This window comes from Sinocyclocheilus grahami, unplaced genomic scaffold, assembly GCF_001515645.1.
Source record: "Sinocyclocheilus grahami isolate Dianchi unplaced genomic scaffold, SAMN03320097.WGS_v1.1 scaffold15.1, whole genome shotgun sequence".
Taxonomy (NCBI): Eukaryota; Metazoa; Chordata; class Actinopteri; order Cypriniformes; family Cyprinidae; genus Sinocyclocheilus; species Sinocyclocheilus grahami.
Window position 1 is genome coordinate 3,997,861 of NW_015505194.1, and position 27,729 is coordinate 4,025,589.

Consider the following 27,729-nt stretch of genomic DNA (forward strand, 5'->3'; position numbering starts at 1 on the left):
CCCGAGATTAGAGAAGCAGTCATCAGTAAAATGACGGGAACACAAAAAAAGATTGGGGTTGTACCGCTGAATTTTAACTACTGATTCTTTGCAGACTCAACTTTCGGAAGTGAAAATAAAACGAATTTACTTTCACAGCGTAGGACACACTGTCTTCTCGACATATAACTTGAAGTGTTATAGTACAGTCATGGTGATGAGAAAATTATTACATAAATAAAACTGCATAGAGGGCAGATGGAGGTAGTGCCCTATTCTAAGAGCATCTTGACCACCCACGTTTTAGTTTTAAAGTCTTGATTAACTAAATTTGGACACAGATTTGTATGTTTAAGAGCAGCTGAAGCCCTGTTTATATCTAAATAAAATGTGATGTCATTGTTTATTCATCTTAGGCTGTGAAGACATTGTGGCAGACAGCATCTCGCTGGACTCTGTGGTGGCCATCCTGAAGTGGAGCTCACAGCCTTACGGCTCCAAATGGGTTCATCGGCAGGGCATGCAATTCCTGTGTGAGGAGTTCAGCCAGGTCATGACCTCTGACGTCCTCTACGAGCTTAGCAAGGAGCACCTCCTGGCGGCCATTCAGTCTGATTACCTGCAGGTGATAACCGTACACCATTTCACCTCAAGTACTTTTCAGATTTCCCAGTGCAAGATTATCTAGTTCAGGATTTTATGGGAGCTGTTTATGAATCAAATAATCTGCACTGTAAATTAGGGCTGGGTAAAAATATCTATTATCTCAATATTAATCGATTCTAATTTTTATGGAACGATATTGATACTTAAATCCCAATAATCGATTAGTCTAGCCTGTTTTCAGTTAATGGACGGAACGTTGAAGGGCACTTCCCATTCAATATATCGGAATAAGCATTGTGCTTTGGTACTTTTAATATGAAACAAAGTCTCAGATTTCAAATTCTTTCCATTGTATTGCAGTATTCAAACAATAAATGCCGTTTTGGCGCTGTTTAATATGGAGTGACAGATCACATGTCGTACCTCAGTTCAACAGACGCGGCAGTGCCCAGGCGCATGTGAACTGATCATCTCCTCCACATTAATACCAGTTTCAGCACAAAATAAACATGACTAAACATATGAAGGTAAGTTAAAAGAAAGTGTATAACTTTACAAGCCGTATTCTGTCTCATGAAATCGCTCAATCAGTGTTTCAGCCGCGCAAAGACATCAATATAAAGGCTTGTAAACAATGTCACGTAACGTCACATTTACCTCAGAAAAAACATATTCGGTGAACATAAACTCATTTGTCAGATAGAAAGATAAACTGTAGAGAGGGGCATTTTGCTAAATATATGCACCATATAACATAATCATTATAAATTGTACTGTTCTACAATGTTTAATTTATGTTTGAATAAATCCATCAAGTTTTTATGACAGCCACCATTATGTTTATATTTAAAAAAAATGAATTGAAGTAGAAATATTATTATGTAATTGTAACTTTATTTTTAAAACTTCATTAAATGTAATTTTAACAAATCAGTCAATTTTAACCTTCAGTATTATAGTAATGTAGTACCAACTGACTCTCATGTATATTTTACAGCATTAGTTGAGATTTTTTTTCCTTGAGAAAATTTGGCATGTACTGTACCAGATATATATCCAAAATAATCGATATTGAATCAAATTGGTTATCGAATGGAATCGCAAGCTTGTGAATGAGAATCGAATCGAATCGTGAAATTTGTGTCAAAATATGACACACATGACACCAATATGTAACCGGTATGTTCTAGAACCGAATCAGAACGCAGATTTCGGTGCCTCATTTCGGTGCCATGCCTGAGCGATTGATTGAAATATTTGTCCTCTGGTTCTCCGAAACGGATGTAAGAAGCATCATCACCGGCACCGCACGTAAAAAATAATTTCCTGACTGAGAAAATGCATGTGAACTCAAGTCGGAAAGCTCTAATAATACAAATCCAACAAATCTTTCTAGTAACTAGAGTGTCCATGTTGTTTTCACATTCTGACTTAAAAAGCACAACTCGGGAAATGAGAGCATCCGAGGAGCGCGTGAATGCAGTAAGTACACTTGCTCTGATGGCAACAGGTAGCCTTCCGTTAACTAAGCTAAACATGCTTAAATTAAAATGCCTAAAGCTAAACTTCCCTTCTATTTACATTTCTAAACCTGTTGTCCAACAAAAGAGAACATTATAACCTTTTTACTCCACAACACCAGTCAAATGCTTCCTTCTGTGATCTGATGTGGCTTCTTGTCACAGAATGAAGCAGAAAATATGTTCCATAGGCTACTTTAAAAAGAATACATCGGTTAGTAATGGATTATAAATATACTTAATTATTATGAAAATACCAGAGATGGCTTGAATAACACAGATAAACTATATTGTCACAGACGAGTGTTTATTGTCTTTGTTTTATCATTCAAAACGTTTATATGTTCTGTTTACTCAGTTACAGCTATGCCTTTATCCATATAAGGGATGTCCTGGAGGGTCATGAGTTCCGCTACTTCTGTGATTGGATATGTGGATTTTCTGTGCGAGGGTGCCCTCTGGCATCCAGTATGAATGAAACCGACATTGTGTGTTTATAGTGCTAATGGCCAATCCATTATTTTTTGGGGGGGAATTTTTATTTATTTATTTTTTAATAAGTATCGGTTTAGGCACTGGAACCATTTTAACAGTATCGATTTGGCACCGGTATTGAAAAAAACCCAAACGATACCCAACCCTAGTGGTAATTCAGGGTTACTGAATCATATTGCACTATTGGGAAATTTGTTGATTTCAGTCCACAAATCATTGCAGGGCTTCAGGCCTATCCGTTTCAGACAGCAGAGTGACAGTATCAGTCTGTTTATCGATCTCTGTTGATAAGGGCTCCCTTTTCTTAAAGGTCACCTGCTTTTGTTTTTAGACAAATGAGTCAGCTGTATCAGATGACCCCCTTAAGTCTCCTTTGTGAGCTTATATAGAGAGCTGTAACCCCATCTGGGATTTGGCGTGGCACACAATCTGTTTGCGCCTTCACACTCCTGTGTGCAGGGCTCCAGACTGCGCCTAAAACGGGTGCATTTGCAACCAAAAATATTAATTTGCAAATGAAGTTTTTGCTGGGATCGCCACTGGCAACTAAATACATTTACTTGTTATGACTTAAAAATTTGCATGTAATGCATTTTTTCCTGCTTGTTTTGCAATCACATCTTTTGGTATGTCAATGTAATAAACTGCGAAGCTGTGCATCAAAGTTTTAGTGGAAAAAACACAGCGTTGACGGCACACCTGCTAAAAGCAGCTCCAGTTGTGGCAGCATGAGAGAGAGTAAAAATGATGGAGACGTGCGAAGTAAAATGACAGAAAGCAGTGTCTATTTGAACCCATCATATCTTTCTCTTTACTACTATAGTACGAAATAAACATGAATGAACATCAAAAGGTATATTATAAGATGGCCTACAGTACAACTTTCTGAAATGTCATGTAATCGCTCATTCAGCATTTCAAACTGCTGAAAATGAATAAAGCTTGTAAACAATGCCACGTAACAATACATTTACCTCAGAATAACCATTCAGCGTCCATAAGCTCATTAGTCAGCTAGAAAAAATTATATACTATAAAAATTATATACTATAAAAAAAACTATAAAGAGGAGCATTTTGCTTAATTTATGCACTATATTGCTTATTCAAATTTTTATTTAACCTGTTGTCTACATAAGAGAGAATGCAAGGAGCTATAGATAAAATTCAACACTTCCTAAAATTGCATGTTACTAATGAAGAAGAACAGACTGGATATATGCAAGACATATGACAACATTTGAGGAGGATGATTTCAACATAGGATGATTTGAGGAGGAGCCCAAACTACACTCAATGGCCAAGTGATGCTTATATAACTATGGTCCGCGATATTGGCACAGACTCTGTGTAATAAACAATTCTTTGTGACTATATATAGTTCTCAAGTTGGAAAAGGCGTTTAGTTCCCACTTTAATGAACCTTAGTTCCCAGATATCTACAAGATGGATTAAAATGCTGATAAAGACTAGAAAAGATGAGACATAAACACATGACAACAATATGACTGAAATGTTAGTGTTAAAAAAAAAAAAAAGTTTATTCTGTGGCACTTAAAAAAAATAATTTGGTGCCTAATTTTGTTTCTTATAGGAGCCAATGACTCCTTAATTGATTTTTTTTGTCTGGAGCCCTGTGTGTGCTAGCTTTTCTTTGTTTACAAGTCTTCGTTAACTCTAGCCTGGGTCAAACCTGTTGAAATTATCTAACCCCAGTAGTGACAGAATTTGTAAACAAACATTAACAGAGACTAGAATGTTGTTTTTATATATGCTAAAAAAAGGGGCATTAACTGATTGATTCATTTTTCATGGATTTTTTCTAGTTACACTCATTTCTGCATTATTTCATTAGCTATTGTCTAGAGCTTGAGTAAAACTTGACATTCATTTTCAGTTAGTTAACAAATAGGTCTGATTGATTCATTTGTAAATCCTTCTGAATAAAAATTGTTATTATTAATTTATTATTATTATTGTAATTATTATGTAAGTCGCTTTGGATAAAAGCATCTGCTAAATGGCTAAATGTAAATGTAATGTTTTATTATTATTATTATTAATATTTGGGCTTAGCAAGACATATAAGAGCTGTTGGTCACGTCTAAATCCTGTTTACTCTCTCTCTCGCCCCTAATTTCAGGTCTGCACTCTACTACTATAAAAGGCAAAAAGCCCAAAAAATCAAATTTAAGAAAGTGTGGTCACCTTGATATAAAAAAAATTATTTAGTTTGAGGGTTAATCTGTGTCCATTAAACCTGGATCAGCTTCTGACGATGAATAAAATGAGATTTTGGCTGTGCAATATTCTCAGTAAGATAAGATAGAAAAATCATTTTGCTGAGGTTTTACCTGGCACCTTCAGGACCCGCTGTTATGAAATACATTGGTTTTATATATCCTGTTTTTCCATTCGATATCGTCCTGTTTTATTAAATGTGCCATCTTTAAGCTTCTCTTCTTCAGCCTTGCAGCACTGACTAAATTCAGTAACATAAACTGGTACTGTTCTTCTCCGCTCTTCACAGGCCAGTGAACAGGACATCCTCAAGTATGTTGTAAAGTGGGGTGAACACCAGCTCATCAGGAGGATGGCCGATAGAGGTATCACACGCAGACACTGATATGTCTCTAGATGCACATTAAAGGAATAGTTCATCCAAAAATGAAAAAATCTGTCATTTATTTACTCATGTTGTTCTAAACCTTATATGTTGTTTTTTCATTAAACAAAAAAGTGTTTATATACAAATCTTAAATGTGGTCTGTTTGACTTGTGCTATATTTTAACCTGAATTGTAGTGCACAAGTCATATTGACTATATTTATGGTGCTTTTGGGAGCATGATAGCCTGTGGTCCCCATCCACCTTCATTGTATGGAAAAGAGCAGCTCACATATTCTGCTTTTGTGTTCCACGGATGAAAGAAAGTCATGTAGATTTGGACCGACATGAAGGTGACAAAGAAATGTCAGGATTTTAATTTTTGTCTGAACTATTCCTCCATCATCTTCACAGACACACATACTTTTCTCTGGAATTAACTTTTTTTTTCTGTGCCGCTGAATTTGTCCGTTTCCACCTCTTGCTATAGATGGTGTTCTGAACTATGCCAGTCTAATGATTTATTCCCCAATCCTCCTAATGTCTAGAAATGATATGACTGGCTCAGCTCTGAGAAATCAGGCCAAGTGCTTTGCAATACAGAAGCGTAGCATATGGCTGGCGGCTCCAGACCTGGGTCTGCATTTGCTCTTGTGTATCCAACAGAATCAAATATACCCAGACTAACACTATCTTGAACGTTTATAGCTGGTGCCAAACCGCAAACACGATTTCTGATTGCTTTTCCCCAGAACACATTGTAAAGGGAAACAGCAATGCACCTATTCACCTTCATTTTGTCATTAACAATCTTTATACATGATACTGATTTGCTGTCTGAGGTGTAGATAGTAATTCAGGGTCCAATGCAGTGCAGCATCCCTAGAGCAGAGGAGCTTAAATTCCTCGCTCAAGGGCACGGCTGCGGTCAGGAGCTGCATGGTGATACTGCTAATCCTCTGGAAGCACACACCCTCCCACCCATCTTTGTCTAATCTATATTGTGGGCTAGAAAAGTTTGGCCACCGTTTCCTCCAACTCAAATTCTTGTGTGTGTATGTGTTTGAAACAGTGTGTTTCTGTGTGTTCCACAGAGCCTAACCTGTTAAGTGGTACCGCACATAGTGTGAATAAACGTGGCGTGAAAAGAAGGGATCTGGACCTGGAAGAGCTTAAAGAGATTCTTTCTCCACTGCTGCCTTTTGTCAGAACTGAGCACATATTACCAACAAACAGTGAGGTCCTCTCCGACACCGTGAGTGTGTTTTTGTGTCTTCTGTTTAATGTGTATGCCTTTTGGTTTGTACAATTTAAACTGGAATATTAAGGGGCAGTCACACTAGATTTTGAGCAAAAATAGCTTTTTGGCTCCATGCAGCTTGTCTTTATTGAAGTTTGCAGTTCTTTTGAAATATTCGGGGGCAGTAAGATTTTTTTAAAGTCTTTAAATATTTCATTGAAATAATTTAAAGTGACAGTAAAGACAGTTGTAACAATACAAAATATTTTTTTTACTAAATGCTGTTCTTTTGACATTTCAATGCATGAAAGAATCCTGAAAAAAATGTTTCATGCTTGTTACACAAATATTAAGCAGCACGACTGTTTTTAATGTTGATTATAATAATAAATGTTTGTCCAGCAGCAAATCGGCATATTAGAATGATTTCTGAAGGATCATGTGACACAGATGGCTGCTGAAAATTGAGCTTTGCCATTACAGGAATAAATTACATTTTGAAATTAAGAAAACAGCTATTTTAAAATGTAACAATATTTCACAATGTTACTGTTTTATTAAGGCAAAGCGTCAAAGAGAATATAGAAAAGAGTAGTGTTTAATCCTATATTTGTTATATAATTTTTTCACCAGTCTTGAACTGTTTAGCATCATTCTGTGAATATGCTTACATACCAGCTATGAATGTTAATGAATGAACATGAAACTGACCTTTAAGTACCCTTTAGTCTATAAAATGCACAGAAATTTGTCATGCCACATCAAGCCAAATGGGTAACATGTTACTTTTGTTTTTCTGTACAGCACACGCTGAATAAAAATGACAAAAATGGTGATATTGATTGATGTTTGAATGGGTACATACTCTGATTCACACTACTGCTCAGGATATAATTTGCTAGAGAGTCAGAAAACAGAAACCCCAATGTGCAAATGCTCCAGCAAATTACATCATCTTTCCATCGTTCTTCTAGATCACTCTTCTCAAGTATCGGTAAAGACTTTTCCTCTGCTTTTAACAGATGAAGAGGGGTCTGATCAGCACCCCTCCCTCTGACATGCTGCCCACAGCGGAGGGAGGCAAAGCCAATGCCTGGCTCCGGCAGAAGAGTGCTGGCATTTATGTTCGCCCAAGGTTATTTTCTCCTTATGTGGAGGAGGCCAAGGTAGGATGCTCTTCCTCACCTCACGTACAGTTGGGTGGTTAACTGTAACATTACAGTGCACTAGTGAAAGCAGAAAAAGTGATCAAAAGAAAAATGCACTTAAATGATACACCTTTTAATTAAATATCTCTATGTATCTGAATTCTTTAAAATACAACTTTAAAAAAAAATAAAAAGTACTTTTTTACATTTTATAAATTTGTTGTATGTAATTATAGAATGTGAATTAAATCTTTTTGAAAAGGCACTTTGTTTATAGAATAACCTTAGTGCAGTTATTAGCTACGCTCTTTTCATTTTATGACTTGCATTTAACTTTGTGTTTTCCTCCAGGTGGTTTTGGAGGAGATGATGGTTGAGCAGAGTGACCTGGTTAGGCTGCGCATGGTTCGCATGTCCAATGTGCCCGACACACTCTACATGGTAAACAGTGCCGTCCCCCAGTGTTGTCACATGATCAACCACCAGCAAATGGCTGGCAGCCAGACAGCTCCGCCATCTGTGGTTGCTAATGAGATACCAGGTGGGTTAAGCGCTCATTCATGCTTTGTAATGATGTATTGTTTCAGCCAGTCTTCAAAACTAGGCACTATACACTCACCGGCCACTTTATTAGGTTCAATTGCTTGGTAACACAAATTGCTTATCAGCAAATCACATGGCAGCAACTCAATGCATTTAGGCATCTAGATGTGGTGAAGACGGCTTGCTGAAGTTCAAACCGAGCATCAGAATGGGGAAGAAAGGGGATTTAAGAGACTTTGAACGTTTAATGGTTGTTGGTGCCAGACGGGCTGGTCTGAGTATTTCAAAAACTGCTGATCTACTGGGATTTTCACGCACAGCCATCTCTAGGGTTTACAGAGAATGGTCCGAAAAAGAGAAAATATCCAGTGAGCGGCAGTTGTGTGGACGAAAATGCCTTGTTGATGTCAGAGGTCAGAGGATAATGGGCAGACTGGTTAGAGATGATAGAAAGGCAACAGTAACTCAAATAACCACTTTTTACAACCAAGGTATGCAGAATACCATCTCTGAACGCACAACACGTCGAACCCTGAAGCAGATGGGCTATAGCAACAGAAGACCACACCGGGTGCCGCTCCTGTCAGCTAAGAACAGGAAACGGAGGCTACAATTCGCACAGGCTCACCAAAATTGAACAATAGAAGATAGGAAAAACGTTGCCTAGTCTGATGTGTCTCGATTTCTGCTGCTTTCTGACATTCAGATGGTTGGGTCAGAATTTGCCGTAAAGAACATGAAAGCATGGATCCATCCTGCCTTGTCTCAACGGTTCAGGCTGGTGGTGGTGTAATGGTGTGGGGGATATTTTCTTGGCACACTTTGGGCCCCTTAGTACCAATTGAGCATCGTTTAAATGCCACAGCCTACCTGAGTATTGTTGCTGACCATGTCAATCCTTTTATGACTACAGTGTACCCATCTTCTGATGGCTACTTCCAGCAGGATAATGCACCATGTCACAAAGCTCAAATCATCTCAGACTGGTTTCTTGAACATGACAATGAGTTCACTTTCCTCAAATGGCCTCCACAGTGACCAGATCTCAATCCAATAGAGCACCTTTGGGATGTGGTGGAACGGGAGATTCGCATCATGGATGTGCAGCCGGCAAATCTGCAGCAACTGCGTGATGCTATCATGTCAATATGGACCAAAAGCTCTGAGGAATGTTTCCAACACCTTGTTGAATATATGCCACGAAGAATTTAGGCAGTTCTGAAGGCAAAAGTGGGTCCAACCCTGTACTAGCAAGGTGTGCCTAATAAAGTGGCCAGTGAGTGTATATCCGTACATTGTGGTGTTTGTGAATCTGACTCATTTTATCAAGTCATTTTAGAAAGATTGAAATTTAGTTCACAGAGGCCAAGTAGATCATGTCAAACCAAGAGACATTGTTTTCTCAAGTTAATTTTGCTATTCTATTGCAAGAAGCAATTCAGTATTTTTTTAGGTATATATTACGTGAGTGGGAACATTGGCCTTGTATGTTGGCAAGCTTTGTGATCCTGTGGGTGTTATATAAAACATTTCAACACCAATTTTAAAAAATCCCTCTTATTTTTTTTGTCTTGTATGCCCATATTGTATTAATGTTATTTATCAACTATGTAATATTGTTAACTGATGGGCTTATTCATCTGTATTTGCACATTAAATAAGTCATCTGTTTTCTTTTTATCACCCTGTCTTTCAGTGCCCAGGTTGGCAGTAGTGAAGGAAATGATCCGTAGGCTGCAGGAGCTGCGTCACACAGACCAGGTGCAGCGAGCATATGCTCTGAACTGTGGTGAGGGTGCCACAGTCAGCTATGAGCTGCAGATCCGTGTGCTTCGAGAGTTTGGCCTACCTGACGGGGCTGCAGAACTCCTACAGGTAACCCAGTGCATCCTGTTTGCGTGGAGACTGACAAGTGTTGCTATGGCTACCGTGAATTTCTCTCTGACTTTCATGTCAGTTAGTATTACCTCGGCCTTTGATGAATATAATTTATTTTCCAGTGATTGCAGTTTTCAGTGATAGCAATTTTTTTATTTGAAAAAAATCAGTATGCGTATACTGATTTTGTTCAAATAAAAAAATATATATTAAAAAGAGAGAATTTAGTTGTTCAGATTTGAACACTCATTCAATGCATTGCAAATATCTGTATAAATGTGTGTGTATGTGTGTATATACACTATCATACAACAGTCTGGTCTCTTATGCCTCAGCAAGGCTGCATTTATTTGATAAAAATACAGTAAAAACTATTTAAAAATTTTAAAACAATTTAAAATAACTTTGTATTTTAATATATTTTAATGTCATTTATTATTGTGATGGCAGGAGAATACACTCACATTTCTACTGTAATTATTTAATGTCAAAACCAACTTGTCAGTCACTTCACATCCAAATAAAAAAAATTAAAAGACGTTGCTTTTACGTGAATGTCAACTATAGTTTACTGAGAATGCAGTGTGTACTTGCAGTCTGAAAAAAATTTGGATGGGAACAACTGCATTCATATACCTCTGCATCACTCCATGTTGTTTTGACTAGCATGTTTCTCCAATTACTATGCCCTTGGTTTAGAAATTCCCTGAGCTCTTGAACTGCTGTGATATCTTCTTGTCCTCACCATTAAGTGACCAGTGAACTTATGCTGGATAGCTTGGAAGGAGTCAAAACCTCTTCAGCATACCAGACAACCTATTAAGTCTAATTTTTGAAGCATGTCTAGCACAAACATGTCCTCACAATTACAACAGGGTTCCCGCAGGTCCTTAAAAAGTCTTAAATTTAGTTATCAAATTTAAGGCCATAAAAAGTCTTAAATTGTACATGAAAGTCTTAATTCTGATTTCAGGAGGTCTTAAATTTGGGGACAGAAAGACCAGAATTTGCGATATGGCTTAATGTGACGATTAAACTTCAAAAGGCAATGATTTCATTAAATAAACATGAGCACTACAAGTTTCATGTCCAGTGCTGTGCTTTGTGTTCTGCTGTTACCGGGGAAACAGTTATATTTCTGCTGTTCTGAAAGCGCCTCCTGCTGGCAGAGAATGAATGTGCATTTTCAATAAGCTTGTTTTATTGGAGTAGGGTATTCCTGCAACACCGGAGGCTGCAGATTCAGCTTTTTTTTTTTTAATGAATTTATGTATTAGCAGTTAATACTATTCTATAGCACTTGCTATTCAATTCTGTATATTATTATTTTTAAGGAATTATGTAGTTGTTTAATTGTATACACTTAAATATTATAATAATTATTGTCCTACATTTAATTATTTTCCTAATGTATTCATTAGCCGCTGCGCAGCACTTCACGTCTGATGTGTGACCCACTTAACAAAGTGCAGTAAATGGTAAAACAATTGTGGTACAAATTAATGTGTTTATTAGTACATTAATACATTTAAAATAATTTGAATACAAATACTAGTTTACAACATCCAGCAGCACAGTGAACTGTTTTGCACAGCTAAATAGGCTAAATGGAGATTGCTGACATCACCTCACACACTTAAGTTCACGCCAGCTCTTAGATAAAAAAATAAGATGGAAAGATAAAAAATAAATAGTTTCCATGAATCTAGTCTTTGCATATGTTTGTTTGATGTTTGAATCAGGTCTCCTCTGTTGGAATAGAATTGGCTAGATGGCACTGTCACAAAAAAGGGTCCTAGTAGAAATGCGGTCCTAGTACTGCGGTCCTGCAGCCTCCGCTATATTGCATGAACACAGTACTGGGGTTGTTTTTGTTCTGACCAATGTGAAAATCGACCCATGTTTTTACCCTGCAAATTGTGTTTGGTGGATCGATAAGAAGATAATTCATTATAAAAATCGAAACAGTAAAATGTATTTATATGTTATTTTCAAAACTTGAAAATCATGCTTTTTGTAGTCATTTTGCAGTTTAATTACTATAGACATTGCCCTACCCCGCTCATATGGTATTCATTTTATTTGTGCAGGTCTTAAAAAAGTCTTAAATTTGAGCTTAGAAAATCCTGTAGAAACCCTGTACATGTGCTGTGTTTCAGAATCCGCACAAATTCTTTCCTGAGGAGCGTTTTGGAGACGAGAGTCCCGTCCTGGCCTTACGGCAGTCAGGTCGCTGCCGAGTCAACAGTACACCAGCTGTGGAGAGCATGTTCACTGACCTGGAGGCTCTGGTGGGCTTCCGCCCCCCTCTGCCCCCTCCTCCGCCACCTTACCATCCCCCGGCCACCCCAGGCCATAGCCAGCAGCAGTATAAAACGGGCTGGAGACCTCGGGTCCCCACCCAACCTCCCTCCAGATCTTTCTCCTACCCCTGCAATTATGCACTCCTTCACAGGCAGCCCTCTTCCAAGATGGGTAGCCCAGTATACCCACCAGGAGCCAAGCCCCTGCCCCCAGACTGCACTAATGCACAAGGGGGGAGGAATCTTCATCCTGACAAGCAAATGGTGATTAATACCAATATATTATTCTCATTATAATTTTATATTAATTTATATTATCTTTTTAATTTACTTTGTATAATGTTTTTTTTAATTCATGTGAAATGTGTAGATTTTTGTTGGATTTGGTTATGAACGGCACTGAGAAGCTATTCTATATTATTTTGTCTAAATAAATTCAAGTGAATTGAATTTAGTTTTAATAAAGAATGCATTTAATGTAAATGCTTATTATCTAATTTATTCTAGCAGAACATGGAGCCTGTTATCAACGAGTTCATGCCGGACATCGCTATGGGTGTTTCGGCAATGACCCTGAAGGAGCGGCGCCTTCCGGAGGTCTCCATGGAGGTGGAGAGTCACGAAGCTCACCCTCACCTTTCTGTGAAAGGTACAGCTCCTCCCATCTCCCACAGCTACTCTAGTCGTCACCCGCACTCTTCCCGTAAGCGGCACGCAGCCGAACCCAAGCCTGAGGCCCCACAGCCTGACTTCCCAGATCTCTACGAGTTCCCTGGCCGTCACGTGCCTCCCTACAGCGGACCGGACCTCTATATCCACGGCCGTCAGGCAGGTGGTGGAGCACCACCTCCGTCCTACTCAGAGGCTTCAGAATCCCTCCGCTTGGATGTGCTGGAACAGCCTCCGCAGAGACTAGACTTGGCAATCGTCTCACAAGGGGGCATTGCACAAGCTGTGCAGAGGTCATGGCCCATAAATGAGACTGACCTCACCTGTGGGCTTGGCCCCTCCACAGAACAGTATGAGGAATGGCCCATGGGCCACCGGCCTGCTCCAGAAGGAATGGGGCTGAGCTTAGGAGCGAACGTTGGGTCTGGAGACGAGGGAGGGCTGGGTGCCCGAGACCGCAGGTCACCCAGCAAACCTGAATACCCCTACAGAAAGTCTGCTCTCTGACCCCTGATTAAAAAGAGACTGAGGACTGATTTAAATGCTAATTGTAAGCTAACAGGTGAGGCACCAGCAGTCCTGCACTTTGTGTTCTTTCGAGGGCCGACAGTATCTTGAAGTGTTGAACACCCATAAGCTACGTGAGTGGCTGCTTTTCTGAAGGCTAAAGGGAGATGTTGTGTAAACTGTTTTGGATAGGTTTGAAACCCAGAAGGGAGGAAGGAGAGCTTGGTTTGGTTGTGTGCTCCCTGGAAAGAGTTCAAAAATGCTAAAAAAAAATTTATCTGAGAGGTCCAAGGACTTCATTAAACAGCCCTGAAATTTCTTTCATTGTTCTGTATATCCAGGTTCTCAGATTTCCCTCACATGCTGCATATTAATGTACGGATATCACAGTATATTTCTTTTACTTTCATTTCCCTGAACGGACTGTGATGATTGGAGAAATATACATTCATCTAGATGCACAGATTTCATTCCTTAGGAGTAAAGTGAAATATGAAGGCAATAAGTTGCAAACTCATTACTTTTTCTAGTCCTTGAAAAAAACGACTCCTTCTGAGGGCAGAGTGGCAGTAATAGCTTGTGTAATCTGCTGCATATGCCGGCTTTTACATTAGCCTGTGCAATTTAAGAGCCGAGATGGAACATAAAAGAAAAAACAAGTGAAATCCCCTGTCTCCTTTGAGGCAACTTATCAGACATAACAATGGCACAGATGCACCATTAAATGTGAATGGGGCTTTGTTTTAGCGTGTTCCACAACTCAGATCTGCAGATTCATTCCAGTGTATTTAACTTTAAAAACTATCTGTCCTCTCAAACAAAAATTTGGCATCCTCTTTTGCATTCAGATTCTCTTTCCAAGGCTGTAGTTGGTGGCATTCCTGAGAGACTGCAAATATGGGTTAATCATTATCACCCTCGTTCTCTAGAACTGTACAGGACGCTCAACCAAACCAAGCTCACACCACATCCTCAGTCCTCTGGTTCAGTAGGATGGCAGCAGTCCATGGCTGGGAGTTCATTAGCTTTTCTGTGCTGGTTCTGTCACCAGATGACCAACAATTATGATGTCATGAACAGGCTTTGCAAAAAAGAGAATTCTTGGAAGTGTCATGGACACAAGGATTTAGAGTATTTACTTTTGATTTGTTACACAACACTTTAAGAAACAATATCATACACACTGCTCCATACCGTACCTATAGATTTATAGACTTATTTTAAGCTTTTTTAACATCTGAAATGCCTGTATTCTTAAATAATTGTGCAATAGTGCAGATTTTTCATTTTAAAAATTCATTTTGCTTTCTTCTCCTTACAACCTTTCTCAGATTATACTGACAGCAAATATGCAGGCTAGTTCACCCAAAAATATTAATTCTGTCGTCATTTACTCATCCTCATGCTGTTCCAAACCTGTGACTTTTTTCTCTCTATAGAACACAAAAGAAGATATTTTGAAGAACTGTTTTTGTCCATACAGAGTCAGTGGGGTCCAAAAACATCAACATTGGATTGGACCCCATTGGCTTTCTTTGTATGGACCAAAAAGCCTTGAGACATTGTTCAAAATATATTTTGTGTTGTGCAGAGAGAAAATATATAACACAGATTTGTAACGACATCAGGGTTAGTGAATGATGAAAGAATTTGCATTTTGGGTGAACAATCCCTTTAAGATAATCAACAATAGCTTTTCCCCATAAGTGATGATGGTACTGTATTCTCACACGCTCTCGAAGATTATTATATAAGAATCTCTTGTTCTGTTAGACTGGATGGGATCTCTGTTGAATATTCAAACGATCCTCAGCTGTATCCATCCCACATTTTTCACTTTGAGTGCTTCTTTCTTTGGTGCACAAGAAGCGTTTTATTGGTTGAAAGCACAACGTACTGAGAAATACGAAGAGTGTCATTTTATATCTTGTCAGATAAAAGTGCTCTGACAATTTATACGCTGGTAAAAGGCTTGATTTTCAGTTGGATGATCAATCAGATTGTTGATGTATTTTTATTTTTATTTTTTTTTACTTAAGAACCCACAGTTAGACCAAAGATGAACTTGGGAGGATGTTTGTGTTGCTTGGTGAATCTCGGAAGTGTTTTATTTTATCTACCAGGTTTCTTTGCCTCTTAGCAAATTGAACTGAAACCATTGGATTGAGATTCATGTTTGTTACACAGACACTTTGGTGACAGTGAACGTAGAAGGAACATTTATCATCGATTGATTTTATCGATCTCTCCGCAGGCACTTTGACTTACAGAGATGGCCTTTAGAGTTGTAGGGTTACTGCTGTATCTGTAGTTACGGACTTAAGACCTTACCTTGGGTAAGGCAGTTCTCCATCTTAAAGGAACACTACACTATTTTTGAAAATAGGCTCATTTACCAACTCACGATGTAACTACAGAACAGTCAAGTTTTAAATGGGAAAAATATCAAAACTCTTTGATCATTTTTGAGCGAGATGCTAACGGTCTAATCAGATTCAATGATCTATGTTAAGCTACAGCTAAAAGTGCTACCACCAGACCCGGAGATCGGCTGAATGGATTCGAAAATCGAAAACGGTAAAACTCAACTGTTTAACTCTTAGAACTCTTAGGGGAGTTGGAAAATTTGCCTATTTTCAAAACTAGTGGAGTGTTCCTTTAACTCGCATAAGGTCTTCTGTGCCAGAGAGACTCTCTACCTCTGACCAGCTTCTCTCAACATACTTCAGTCAATTTGATTTTCCTTCTTTATATTCTTTTAAACTTATTCAGACCTCTTGAGCCTCAACTTGAGCATTTATCACTGAGTGACCAGAACCAACAGATGGAAATCAGATTTTCTTCACTTTCTCACATATTTTTGTAAGCTTCCTCATCTTTTTTCCTTACACTTGCTGTTTTATTAGATTCAACAGAACAGCACAGTTAAGATATTTGTGCAGAAAGTGAGGATAGTGCCATCTTGCACGATAATTAACTCAGTCTACAGTTATCACAAGGTGTTACTATGGCAGTAAGCATGTGTTATTCTCCATCTACCCTTGGTCGTTTTTCAGAAATGTTAGCTGCCTGATGCAGTTGCAGTATACTGCAGCCCACCTCTGAGTCAAGCCTGAAAGAGTCGTGAACCCTGAGTGGGAGAGCTCCAGTTCACCATCCCACAAAGCTTCAGAGGGTCAGATCCAAAAATAGATCCAATGTAGACCCTGGCTGGGGTGCAAGTGATCTCCTCAGAGAGTTGAAGTCATCTGAATCGGACTGAGATCGGTAGGAGGCTGTTTGTCTCCTCTGAATCTCAAGGACGTAGCTCTGCAGTTCTCTCTATGCCAGGCTTATCAGCTACATGAAGATCTTCAGTCCCTGTTGCAAATGGTTAAACCTTTCCATTGGCGTATAACAAACTTTATAATATATGAGATTGAGCTCTGGGTAAAGTATCTGTGGTTCTCTCAAAATGCAATGCATCGCAGCCTACTTAAGGCTACATTCCCTGACCTCATTCTGCAGCAAAAAGAGGACGAGTGAAGCGATTTACTAACCACATTTATTCAGAAAAAATATATATTTTACCCCAGATTTCTTTTACAGAGCAGTAAACTCATAAGCTTAATTTTACCTTGTGGATCCTCCAGGTTTCATGTCAGCATGACGGCGACGTCTCAATCTACCTGTCACGAGTTTTTATCACCAGCTTACATGTTTTCCTTTTGATGTGTCAGAAGCTCGTCAAAAGCCATGTCATTTAAATTCTCAGTGTTGCGACTTTCTAACTCCGTATTTTTGAGCTGTGGGTCCATCCCTCTGTACCAATGCCATTTTGAATTGGGTCATCTGTGGTCTGACGAGCGAAGACCTTTCTGTATGATGTTTATCATGTTTTTTTTCCCCCTTCTATTTTTAATTTCCTGTTTTTATGTAACAGTTGCATGTTAGTTCTGATTTTCCAAGTGACTGTTACCTGCGACTCCAAGCACTGAGTAATTGGCATCAGCACTTCCCTTCGAGGCAGCCAAGAGGAGATCTGAGGTCTGTCATGTCATTCTAGAGAATCACACTCTCTGCGTAACCATGACCCAAAATCCACAGATGGATATTTAGGCCTACTGCTGCTACTAAGAGATTTTCCTGCCAGCTGAGAACATTATTTCTTGACGTCAATGCCGATCCCAGCGATCTAGTCCCATGTAGACCCAGCCATGCCTTAATCTTAATGGGGAGGTTAGCAAAACTCCTTGGATCGCCTTCGCCTCTGCTATACTCAGGCCATTTTGAACTGCTAAAAAGTCATTTATTTCATGTTATAAAACACCAATCAGATCATTTTGAGGGTGTGTTTTGATTGCTGCAAAAGCTAATGCACAGTTTGAAGGTATTATTTTGTGTTTGAGATACACACTGACCTCATAATTAATACATTTCTATCACCGATGCTATTTGTGGTCATTTGGGTTTTGTTAGATTTGTGGGTTGCTTGCCTGAGAGACTGTTAGGGAATGAATTGCAAATGCATTTGAGCACCCAGACGAGGAGCTTGAATCATCGTTTAGTCTGTCCTGTAGAACTCAACTGGCACGTTTGATGTTAATTTTTCATTGCTTGAGAATAGGGGTTCGTTTTGGGGGGAATGACTTTAGCCACTATACTTGACATCATCTTAAACCGAGAAATAAAAGCTGGAACGGATGAAGATACCCATTGCACTAAATCTTTGATGGTGATATATGTAACGTTTGTTGTGGAATAGCGCCCTCTGTTGGCTCTATTGATTTATTTTGACTGAAACTTCTGTTTATTTAGTTTTAGATTCACAGCTGAGTCATGTCTTAAACATTCATTTCTAATCCTTTTAGTATATTTGCATGGCATTGCATTATTTATCTCCAAAGTGCCGCAAGGCAGAACTGAACTGAAGGTTTGTGTTTTGGATGTCTGAGGGTCAAGGGAAGTTGTGTTTGCAGACTTATAAGTCGAGATCTCCAGGTTCTCTCTTGTGCTCTCTCTCTTACAGAGACGATTTAGTGCCTTCCCTGCCTGAGGCTGGGCTTCCTCCACACCCCTTTTGTCTTATGCAAGCCCTTTCTACAAACCTCTGTTAAACCGTCTCTTTGTAATACTGTAGCCAACGCTTAGTGTGCATAATGTTTAATTTGTCTTTTTTTTTTCTTCTTCAAAATATATTTTTCAAGATTTTTGGTACCTTTGATCACAGGCCTCAGAAATATGGTGTTTTGTTGTATGTAAAATGTAAAGTTTTTTATAAATATATATAAAATATGCGATATCTATTTGAGACTGTGTGCGTGTGCATATATTTGTGTATATATACGCGCGCGCACACATACACACAAAAAAAGCATTCTTTTGTGGAGTTGTGGAAAGTGTCTATTTTTCTATTCTTTTCTTTGGCCGGTGTAGTTATGAACTTTACTCTGCAATTAGGTGACTAATGTCTTGGAAATAAATAGTTTTGAGTTATAATGATGTGTGTTTTGTTTGTTCACCAGGTGAGCAGTGAGTAACACCTTGCCATTAGTGGGAAATGGGAGGGGAAACACAGCAGGTCTCATTCACTAACCACACAATCTGCATAGAAACACTTTCATGCAGAAATCCTTATTCGGTTCCCACTGAAATGTAGCCTACATTTGATTTTAAAACTAACTGAAAAAACGCCTATGCAAAAAATCACATGCCAGGGGTGTATTCCAGAAAGCAAGGTTAACTTACCATCACATATACCCTGAACTCTCGGTTGATTAACCCAAATCTGGCTTACTTGAGGTATGCTGGTTCTAAAAATGCGTCCGGGAGTAAGTTCAGTCAACTCAGAGTATGTTCACGGATGAAACCAACGCTAAGAAAAAGTGTGCCATACTGCTTTCTTCATTTACATTATCATTCTTACTATTCGGTGCCATTTCAGCTTGGTAACTTTCCATTAAAAAAAATTTAATTTCCATGATGTAATCATTTTATCTGAAGAAGGGCTTGTCACACTATAAGAAAAATATGGTGGTCCAGCTCAGGATATTATTCTTTAATAATTTTTCACGGAATTCCTCAGACGTGCAAGGACCAAATGTCCACCCTGTTACAGGAAATACTCATCTCAATTAACAAGTGTTTTGAATGCACAGTTATTGTAATATTTACATTTTCTAAGAGCTAAAATGTTGCCTCTCTTTACTCTGCAAATGTATTTTAACAAAGTGTTCATAATCGGGCATTATCTTGAAAAACGTATTTTTGAGACACGGCGTAATTTCAACATTTCTTTTCGAATAGAAATAAATTTAAATGGAATTTTGGAACCATTTTAACTTATTTCATTTTACCGTTTCATTCCCTACAAGTAACCACAAATATATGCATAGCATTTGTTGAACTTATTTTAGTAATATAAAAAAAAAAACACTGAGGTAACAGGGTGGACAGGACATGACATAGGGTGGAAATCACACCACTAAACAACAGTATATTTCAACATGTTGCCTAATACAAGAAGCATATTGTCACAATTTACAATCACTACAATGGATAAATTGTTCTGTATATAAAATACACACTACACACACACACACACACACTAAAATTCCTATCGTTATGGGTTCATGCCATAGGCGTAATGGTTTTTCTGCTGTACAGTCTGTATTTTCTATATCCTTACCCTAACGCTACACCTAAACCTACCCCTCACACAAAACTACAGTTATTTTAGGTTTTCAAAACACTTCATTCTGTATGACTTGGAGTATAAGCTGTTTTCCTCATGGGAACCAAATAAATGTCCCCACAAGATGAGAGTTTACTGTTATTACTATACCTGTGGGGACATTTGGACCCCATAATGCAGGGAATACCAGTACACACACACACACAGCACGTAGACACACACATATTGTAATGGCAAAGTCAAGATAATTTATTACAGTTTCTACCTAATCAACAAAACTGAGTTCTAACACTTTCTTTTTTTTCTTCCTTCCTTTTTATGTCCTTTCTCCACCTCCCCTTCTTTTTATTGAGGTATATCTACCTTCTTTCAGGGTGTGCATCACAACGAGACCTGTAGCGTCGCTGCTTTTCTTCAGCAGACAACAGCGCTATTTCCTGACAATTACATGCATACTATTTAAGTAATTGCTAAATTAATTCATAAGTACCAGTACATGCTTTAATCATTTATGTATGTATTTTTTACATCAGATGTTACAATATGTCCACCCTGTTACAGTGCAAAACAGTAACGGTGGACAGTAACAGGAGGGACATTTTATGCTAAAGTCAGCTATTGCTACTCATGTAATAAACAACAAGCTAGTGCATAGTGATCACAGAGGAAGATTTTTAACCTGCTTATTAATCATATTTTCAAAATGACAAAAAATTATCAGTTTCATTAGAAATGAGCATAACAGAGTAGACATGTTATGCTTTACCACATCAGTGAGTCATTATAAAACACTGAAAAAAGGGTCAATTAAAGATTGTTAATTACTCTGCTTCTTGTAGATAGTTTGCCAACAAAAAGTGTTATACTTCCTGAGAATAGTGTTATTAGAGACACATTCAAGGGCCATGTTCAGAGGGACTTTTCATCAGAGTAACAGGGGGAACGTTCAATTCAGGGACACAACATCTTTTAAAGACTTTAAGCATTAAAAATGTATAAATAACAAAAATTATATTTTGTTGAGGAATATTATAAATAAGAATATACAACAATATTGAAAAAATTGGAATTTGTTTGATTTTTATTACTTATATTTGTGGCTGAAGTTATGCAAGCTTACTTGGGGACATGGCATTTTAGCCTACTTGCACTAAAATAAGAGTAATTATTTTTAATTAATTTTTAAGCACATTTATTGTGTTTGATTGTAGAGGGGCAGTAACTTTGTAAGATTAGCATTCAGAAACAAGTATTAACCAATTTTTACGCAAAATATACCACATTATGTCATGGGGACTCAAACGGCACCGAATACTAGGAAGACTATTTACCTTCTTACTGCTTATCGCCACCTAACTGATGGTTGTGCAATTATTTTAGATTTTTTTTTTTTCATTTAATCTTTTAACAACTATAAGAATACGAATTATATTGTCTGTTTGATGCTAATTACGTAATAAGAAATATCACATATGTATTTTTATTATTGAAATGCATTATAGAAAATGCAGATCCACGATGTGTGAGATGGCAATAAAATGTGATAAATATATCAGAATAAAATAAACATTATCTTGTTATAATAGTGTTTTATAATTTATATATCGATAACTATTATATATGACAATAAATATAACAGAGTCTGTGTGCATTGAATTTAATACACGAGTTTCACAATTTGAGTTGAATTACTGAAATAAATGTACTTTTCCACGACATTCTAATTTGAGATGCACCTGTATATGTACCTTGACTTGAGCTGCTACACGAGTGACAAAAAAGGTCAGACTTTCTTTTCATTTTACATATAGTACTTTTAAAAAATTGTTTTTAAATCTAGTGGCCTTGGTCAGTTTTTTTCCCATTGAAATAGTGTATAAAGCTTGATCAGTTATTAAAGATTATTTTGTTATTTACTATTATTTAAGATAAAATTAAGAAATTTAATTTAAGAAATCCTACAAGTATTACTGGCCTAATGAAATATAAACACAGAAACAATTTCTCTCTAATGGAGTGTTCCTGGGACAAACAGACATCACAGGGCCCAAATGTATTACCATGTTTATTTCTCAAAGATAGAACATTAAAAAGTAACAGAATCTACAAACAAAACAGGTTAAAACAAGATAAAATGAATAAAGCGTTACTAGACAATTCACAATTGTACCTCGACAACCTGAAAAAGCGTTTTTGTGGGTTTGTCATCTAAACAGATTTTTCCAATATGCTGTAGAACTATTTACCAGACGTACATGAATGTGAATATTTGCCATCTCATCAGAACAGTATGAATACTGACTGCAGTCCTAATAGCCTTCTTTAAATAACGGCACCATTTTAAATTGCTTAAAAGAGAGAGCTCCTGAGGACTGACTGTCATTCCTATTTCTGTGACATTATAGAAGTGCTTTTCCATAAATCCATTGTTTTGAATATTTCCATAATGCATCTGGACACTGAGAGCCAATCGGCACAAGCTGAACTGAATGTCATCTCAAACTCAAGCCCTGTTTGAAATGGCAGGATTAATTACAGCTACATCTTTGGAGACACAGAACCTGTCATACATCACTATACAAGATCAAAATCATACAAGGTTATGAGGGCCTGAATATGAACTGCATATTTATTTATTTTACAAAACCATGGGTGGCCCCCAGATTGGGGCAGAAAACATGAAGGATTGGATATGGCTCGTACACTTGAAGTGGCAGAGTGAAGGGCCGTTTAACTGCAGTAGTACTGGCCTGCGTTGGCTCGTCGTCTCTTGCGGCTTTGCTGCTGTTCAAAGAAGTGACGGATGTCCTCAGGCGTCACCACCTAAACAAGGAAGGAGAGGAGGAGAAAATGAACACTAGACACTACAGGCTTACTTCAACTACTCCACACACTCACAAAATAATAAAACACTGAAAACCTACCTTTCCTTCTGCTGCAAATCGCTGCAGGTAGTCCTTCAGTTCTGTCTTCATGTCATTATATTCTGAGGAAAAATTAAATGTCAACTTGATAGAAGTAATAGTTACATTTGAAATCTCATGTCAATCAGAAAACTAATTGGTTTTGCTTTCACACATAAGGATGTTAGTACCACTAAACTCCACTAACCGTGGATGATCTCCAGCTGCTGAACCCGATTTAAGTTGTTTAGGGCCGACATCAAGGGGTCACGACCCTCGGCTCCACCTGCTTGTTCAGCCTGCTCTGTGGACTTGCCCTTGTTTTCATACGCCAGGACAGTGTCCATCTCATCCATGAGGAAAGACACTCCTGCATCTGCATAGAGGATCTAAGCAAAGAAAGCAAAACATGAGACTAGGAACAATATTGTTTTTTTTGTTTGTTTTTTTTAATGTTGCAGAATTGCATCACTTAATCAAGGGTGAAAGCAGTACCTATTAACTAGTAAATCTCCTCTGTAATGTGTGTGTTTGAGCTGTACCTTGCAGTCGGCGCAGGTGCAGAGTTTTGTGCGCCAGGCAGAGGGCCAGAACACGGCACCCTGCAGAGTCTGGCTCCTCCCCGACGCCTTCATCTCTCTCAGCCTGCAACCTGAGCATGAACCCTCCTCTGAGGAACCTTCAGTTTCTTCCTGGTGTTTCCGCTTACAGGCGGATGTCCCGTTGACCTGCACCTGACGGCAGAGAGAAGGTCACCAAATCTTGTGTAAATTGTTAAAATCATTTAACAGCAAAAAACAATGTGGTGCAAATTTAGTTTAGCTCGATTCCTTCAAATTCAGGCTTAATTGAGACAGATAATATGAGATTCCACCAGGAAAAATCTTTAAGACATGCATCATTTAACAGAACTACTGCCACCTTGTGGTGAGATTTCAAAACAAAGGCAAATCTGTATCTAAAACCGTTTTAAGGGTGTTTTCACACCTGTAGATCGATTGCTTTGTTCCGAAACAGGGATTAAAATTATTACAATGTTACTTTTTATTCTTGGTGCAGTTTGCTTTCACACGGCAAAGTTTCTAAACGGACCAAATTTGTTAATACAAGTCACGCGAGAGTAAACTGTTGTCTCATTGGTCAAAGTCCCACAGTTTATTTTCTGGGATTCCACTTAGCTGTCACGCATGCCATCCGTCAGGATGGAACGACAACAGCTTCTTTTTTTGTAGCTGTCCTTATATTAATTGATCATTTTGAGCAGGTGTCCAGGATTCATCGGGAAAACATTTTTTAAATGCACCTACTAGGAAGAAGAGCCAACAATACGGCATTATAAAATGAAAAAGTGAGTTTTTTTATTTTGAATGGCGAAGACGTGCTCACCCACAGACATTCAAAGGTTCATTTTGAAGTATTAGCAAAACAACAAAGCTAATGCTTTTCACGGAACTTACGTAATTACCCATCACAAATTGTTATATAGCCTGGTTCGTTGGTCCGTTAGATCGGATTGCTTTCACTACAACTGAACCTCTCCAGAGTTCGTTTTCAATCGAGCCGAGACCACCTCGTTCAGGCGATCTCAGACCGATTGTTTTGGCGCAGATCCGGGCGCGATTGCAGTGTTCACATATGCCCAAACGAACCGAGAGCTAAGGGGGGAAATGCGCCAGGTTCCGAAACAACAGGCCAAGTGTGAAAGCACCCTAAATCATTAATGCATCTAGTGTCTTCAAACACTTATTCATTGAATACAAGTATCAGATTTAAGTTTGGCTGTCCGCAAAAAAAATGGACAGGAATGAATGGAATAAAATGCCATGTAATGATTCATCCTCCCATTTAGAGACAAGAAACGGACACATTACAGTCCACAGTAAGTACCTTCACATCTGCAGGGCTCTTCGGGTTCTCATTTTTAATCTTCTCCTCTTCATCATTTTCTACCTCCACCTTCACATCCTCCTCTCCTTTGCATGGACTTACTTTTGTTATGGATGGCACTGAAGCAAACAATACAAAATAAACCTTCACAAATGTATAAATGTCGTAAACACTGTAAATATTTTTACTGTCAATTTTGATCAGTTTAATGTGTCCTTGCTGACACATTAATTTCTCTCTTTTTAAAGAGAACCTTGCACTAATTTTCATACTAAATATCTGTAAATGCAAAATGGAAGCAGAAAAAAAATATAACAACATTACCTTCAATATGTGCAGCATAGTTCCAAAGGAAAGGTGTTTTATTCATGCACGACTGGCAGATCATCTCTTGCAGCTCCACACAGTCTGGCACTACGCAGCCTAAATGCTGAGAGAAACACACTTAGATGTTTCAACCTGAATACATTACTTTGCTTATCTACACAGACAAAGAACATTAAATCATGTTCATGTCCTGCCTGACTGCAATCTGATTTGAAACTAACCCGACCATGGAACCAGTCCTCACACACAATACACTGGATCATCTCATCAGGAACCTGAAGAGAAAACACGGTTCATATATGTTTGTAACCTACAGTATGTAATATAATATAAGCACTCCAAATAGTCAGTAGCTTCTTACAAATACAAATCAAATCAGAGTAGGGATTAATAATTAAAAGGAGAATATGCAATACAATATATGACAACAGAATTATAGATAGAGAGAACATTATAGAATGCAGCTTAAATTAAGCCGCACATTACCTCGTCCTCTGGATCTGGGTAGGGTCTGTCACATGTGCAATACAAGCCAAAAAAATTGTGGCTGTATTTGTTCCCTGTATTCACGTTTTCTTTATCCTGTGTAATAGAAATCCATAATCACCATTACTGCAATTAAAACTGAAAGACACGCATTCAAACTAGCGGTAAAACATAACTTACCGCAAATAGCTTGCACTCCATTTCCCCAAACTTGTCGTTCCCACAATCACATCGAAAATTCCTGTATTATCAATAAGGTTTCAATATTAAGTGCAGATTACTCGTAACATATCATAATGATGCAGCCAGTGACAAATACGTCGAGGAAAAAAAACATCTAAATAATCTCACTATCATAGTGACAATAATATTAATACAAATTAGATCAAATATTATGTGAAATGCAGATGGAACCTCATCAGCAGACCATATTCTATAAATGTCAGAGTCAACCAGACTCTGCTAAATGAGTTCGAGCAGCAGCAGCAAATGTACTTTCTTTAACATAGTTTCACAGCTTGAGTGGTTATTTTAGATGGTTTGTGGGAATATTCACCTCTTGGTATAGAGCTCAAAAAGGTCATGGCCTTCATGACACTTGTAGGAACATGCCAGACAGATGCCCGCTGGCTCTCCTCCCTTCGGTGTGCAGGTGTTACAGGCATACAGAGCCTGACGCTTCACATATCCCTGTCAGAACAAAAAACACCTTGTTTTCAGGACCTAGAACTTATTTACATTTGATCACGTGAATGTACATTCAGAGCATTTGCTGACAGCTACTGCTGAACGCACTGAAAAGGCATCCTGCTATTATCTGCTAATGCAAGAACGTTTATTTCAAACAAACAGACGCAGCATCGACGCATTAATAATCATGTTTTATGCTAAACCCAAATCAAAGCAATCCTACAAACAATTTGCAAGAATTATGCAGAAAACCAAGATGAAACAGGCTGTGTCCACGTATAATCCGCATGCTAAACACTGATTATATGAAAAGTCTGCGTTTACATAAAGACTTCAAACCTCTGGATACGAGCATTTCTCGGAATCACTCCCTCCAAGAACAGCGGAGGCTTCGTTCTCCAGCTCTTCATCCTCCTCTAAGACGTCCACCAGAGACACAGTAGCATCCTCCTCTCCATCATTTGCCGCCATCCTTGAAGAGACGAGCGCACAAAAAGATATTTCTAGTTCCTGTTCCAGGGCACGAAAGAGTCACGAACTCGACTGTCACCGAGATCGCGTTTGCCTGGAGACAGCGGGTCCTCTGTAACAGAACTAAAGGAAAGATGTGGGAAAGTGTCATGCAATTTAACGTTAACTTACCCGAACAATTTTTCGGGCTTGACAATAATAAAAACTAACGCTGCTTCCGGTTTATGCAAATATAAGATGTTTTGGCGGGAGTTGTAAATAGAATTTATTATTTCAGAGCTATTTTTTTCTGACTAACGTGTATTATTACATCACACCCACATTAACTCAATGATTCCGGATGAACAGAAAAAATAAGAATTTTCGCAAAACCAACTCGATAGGTCAGAGTTCAAAGGGTAGATCAGTGTTGCCATGTCCACTTATTATACCGCTTATAAATTGTGCATCACTTACTGATTTGTTATTATATATATATTCTCCTGACAACCAGCTATGGAGTTAGCGATTATTTTTTAGCGATTTCTCTGAGAACGTCCATGTCACAGTTTTAAGTCTGGATGTCCTGAACAGAGCACACTCAGAGCTTTCTAGAGATACCAGTTGTTTGGATGTTTCACCATCACCACTCCCTCTCCTTGGTCTTTAAATATGGCTGACATTAATTTAGTGATCAAATTCAACACCCTTATGGAAATATGATAATGTTTTGTAATTGTAAAGTTTTGCAAGTGCGTTGGGTAATGATCATTTAAATCGGACTAATTTTCAAATTGTTGGTCATAAATCAACATCTCA

The 27,729-nt window shown here is 38.2% G+C and overlaps 2 protein-coding genes across 3 annotated transcripts in view; one reads left to right on the top strand and one right to left on the bottom strand.

The window, feature by feature from the left end:
- btbd7 (BTB (POZ) domain containing 7) overlaps positions 1-14,904 on the top strand; it is a 75,717-nt gene extending 60,813 nt beyond the window's left edge. Inside the window, exons 4-11 of one of the 2 annotated variants that reach the window (XM_016294758.1) lie at positions 396-604; positions 5,130-5,205; positions 6,301-6,461; positions 7,469-7,612; positions 7,946-8,135; positions 9,834-10,012; positions 12,175-12,582; positions 12,826-14,904. In XM_016294758.1, the coding sequence (XP_016150244.1) occupies positions 396-604; positions 5,130-5,205; positions 6,301-6,461; positions 7,469-7,612; positions 7,946-8,135; positions 9,834-10,012; positions 12,175-12,582; positions 12,826-13,494 (2,036 nt within the window). In that variant the 3' untranslated portion in view covers positions 13,495-14,904. The remainder of the gene's footprint in view (positions 1-395; positions 605-5,129; positions 5,206-6,300; positions 6,462-7,468; positions 7,613-7,945; positions 8,136-9,833; positions 10,013-12,174; positions 12,583-12,825) is intronic. The other variant, XM_016294767.1, reaches the window with a different exon arrangement.
- Positions 14,905-22,219: 7,315 nt separating this feature from the next.
- Positions 22,220-27,201, bottom strand: ubr7 (ubiquitin protein ligase E3 component n-recognin 7). The gene is made up of 12 exons (XM_016294789.1): positions 27,103-27,201; positions 26,800-26,932; positions 26,327-26,460; positions 25,951-26,011; positions 25,771-25,866; positions 25,506-25,559; positions 25,282-25,387; positions 24,958-25,076; positions 23,613-23,804; positions 23,279-23,459; positions 23,092-23,153; positions 22,220-22,990 (listed from the first exon to the last, which is right to left on the bottom strand). The coding sequence occupies exons 2-12, from the start codon at positions 26,929-26,931 to the stop codon at positions 22,898-22,900; spliced, it is 1,230 nt and encodes a 409-aa protein (XP_016150275.1). The 5' UTR covers position 26,932; positions 27,103-27,201; the 3' UTR covers positions 22,220-22,897.
- Between the last annotated feature and the right edge of the window lie 528 nt (positions 27,202-27,729).